This window comes from Anopheles aquasalis, chromosome 2 (genome assembly GCF_943734665.1).
Source record: "Anopheles aquasalis chromosome 2, idAnoAquaMG_Q_19, whole genome shotgun sequence".
Taxonomy (NCBI): domain Eukaryota; kingdom Metazoa; phylum Arthropoda; class Insecta; order Diptera; family Culicidae; genus Anopheles; species Anopheles aquasalis.
In genome coordinates this window covers 34,353,269-34,355,000 of record NC_064877.1, presented here as the reverse complement: position 1 = coordinate 34,355,000, position 1,732 = coordinate 34,353,269, and the positions used below count along the sequence as shown (strand labels likewise).

The following is a 1,732-nucleotide window of genomic DNA, read 5'->3' as shown; positions in this document are numbered from 1 at the left end:
AAGCAAGGATTCGAGGCGTACTGTGAGAAGGATGCCGATTGCGCGCTGCCAAACAGCCGCTGCACACCGCAGAAAACGTGCGTTTGTCAAACGAACTACTTTTACGTGAACGAACGGTGTATGGCGGCCAGCGGTAGTCCCTGCCAGACGGTGGCTGACTGTGCGTTCGAAGAGGCGGAATGTACGGGCGAGGAGTCGGAATCGGAAGGGGAGCCACCGAGTGAACCATCGAACGATAGTCCGAAACAGTGTCGCTGCAAGCGCGGCTATCTGTATCAGAGTGACAGCAACAAGTGCTTGCGGGAAGCGGAACAGTACGAGGACGAGTGCAGCGTGGACGAGCAGTGCCAACCGCTGCTCGGCGAGCTGGGCCAGTGCATCGAGGCCAAGTGCCAGTGTAATGAGGCGGTGCACCACTACAAGGATGGCAAGTGCAATACGAAAATTGGTACGTTCGGTTCGGGGGTGCGGCGATGCTGCGGCTGCTGTCTGTGGCAGGCAACAGGACATCATCTAATGTCCTTTATGCTCTTCCATTCCTTCACCACCAGCTCTCGATGAACGGTGCGGCAAGTCGAGCGAGTGCTTCGTCGAGGATGGACAGGACAATGTCGAATGTCGCAATTCGGCTTGTCAGTGTAAGTTTGACTACTCCCCGGACGTGGAGCAGCAAAAGTGCATTAGACCTAGTGGCAAAAGTAGGGTCCCTTTCTTCTCCTTCCCTTGCTTCTTCCATTTCATGTGACTTTATTGGTTTTTCCCCTCAGATTCTTCCGATCGTCCCAGTGCACTGAAGGTGATCACGCTGATGTTGACCAGTGCGGCCGTGCTGATTACGGGCTCTGCGCTGCGTGATGCTTATTACGCCTAGGAGGGTTCGGTTTTGCGGGATGAGCAGCTTTCGCGAAGGTGATAGTTAGAATTGCATCTTGGAGTGGAGTGACCGGTGATGATCACCATACAAGCAACCGTAGTACTTACGTGAACAGGCGAACGTAGAAAATTATGTGACGCAATATCGGCATCGCGACAGACCAGCGTGGAAGGAGAGCAAGTAAATCCGAGCAACAGCAATATGCCACTATTTATACACCAACAGCACGTAGCAATAAACGAACAACATAAATCAATTCAAAGGACATACCGTCGTTGGGCGTTGGGCTCGTCGGTCTCGAAGTTTACGTTCGGCTCGAGGCAGAGACGCGCTGTCGCACGATCGTTCGTTACAGTAGTGTAATAGGGAGTAAAGTTGCAATCGAAAAGGCGACTGCGTGTACCGAAACGTGGGGAAGAAGGTTTTGGGAAGAAGGGCGAATCAATTCTCACTTCTATAGTGCAACCTACACCTAATGATAGTACTACTATTAATAAAGCAATACGTGCGGCTCTTCTATAGCGGACCGTTGCCGTTGATTTTTTGACAAAAAGCTGTTCTGTGTTCTGATGGCCGTATCGATATGCTTGACATGTTTGAAAGAAAACCAGGATCTAGTAGATGATCGTATTTATTGGGTAAAAAACTTGAGTTTACGCTTAAATGTTTGCTTGGTATCAGGTTTATGAAATTCGTCATGCTCGGCAGGAGGTTTATAAAAATCAAGGAGGATGATCCTTGTGTAGCTCAAATTGTAGCTCTATTACTTAACACAGCAGCAGACCCTAAGCAGCTTTCAAACGTGCTTTAGTACAACGGAAAGCTTACTAATTTAGTATCCAGTGAGCTTTTGAAATC

The 1,732-nt window shown here is 49.5% G+C and overlaps 1 protein-coding gene across 1 annotated transcript in view; it reads left to right on the top strand.

Moving 5' to 3' along the window:
* LOC126570178 (prion-like-(Q/N-rich) domain-bearing protein 25) overlaps nt 1-1,139 on the top strand; it is a 4,480-nt gene extending 3,341 nt beyond the window's left edge. The window contains exons 5-7 of the mRNA XM_050227739.1: nt 1-448; nt 552-698; nt 768-1,139. The exon at nt 1-448 is cut by the window's left edge and continues 143 nt beyond it. Of these exons, the coding sequence (XP_050083696.1) occupies nt 1-448; nt 552-698; nt 768-871 (699 nt within the window). The 3' untranslated portion in view covers nt 872-1,139. The remainder of the gene's footprint in view (nt 449-551; nt 699-767) is intronic.
* Nucleotides 1,140-1,732: the final 593 nt, after the last annotated feature.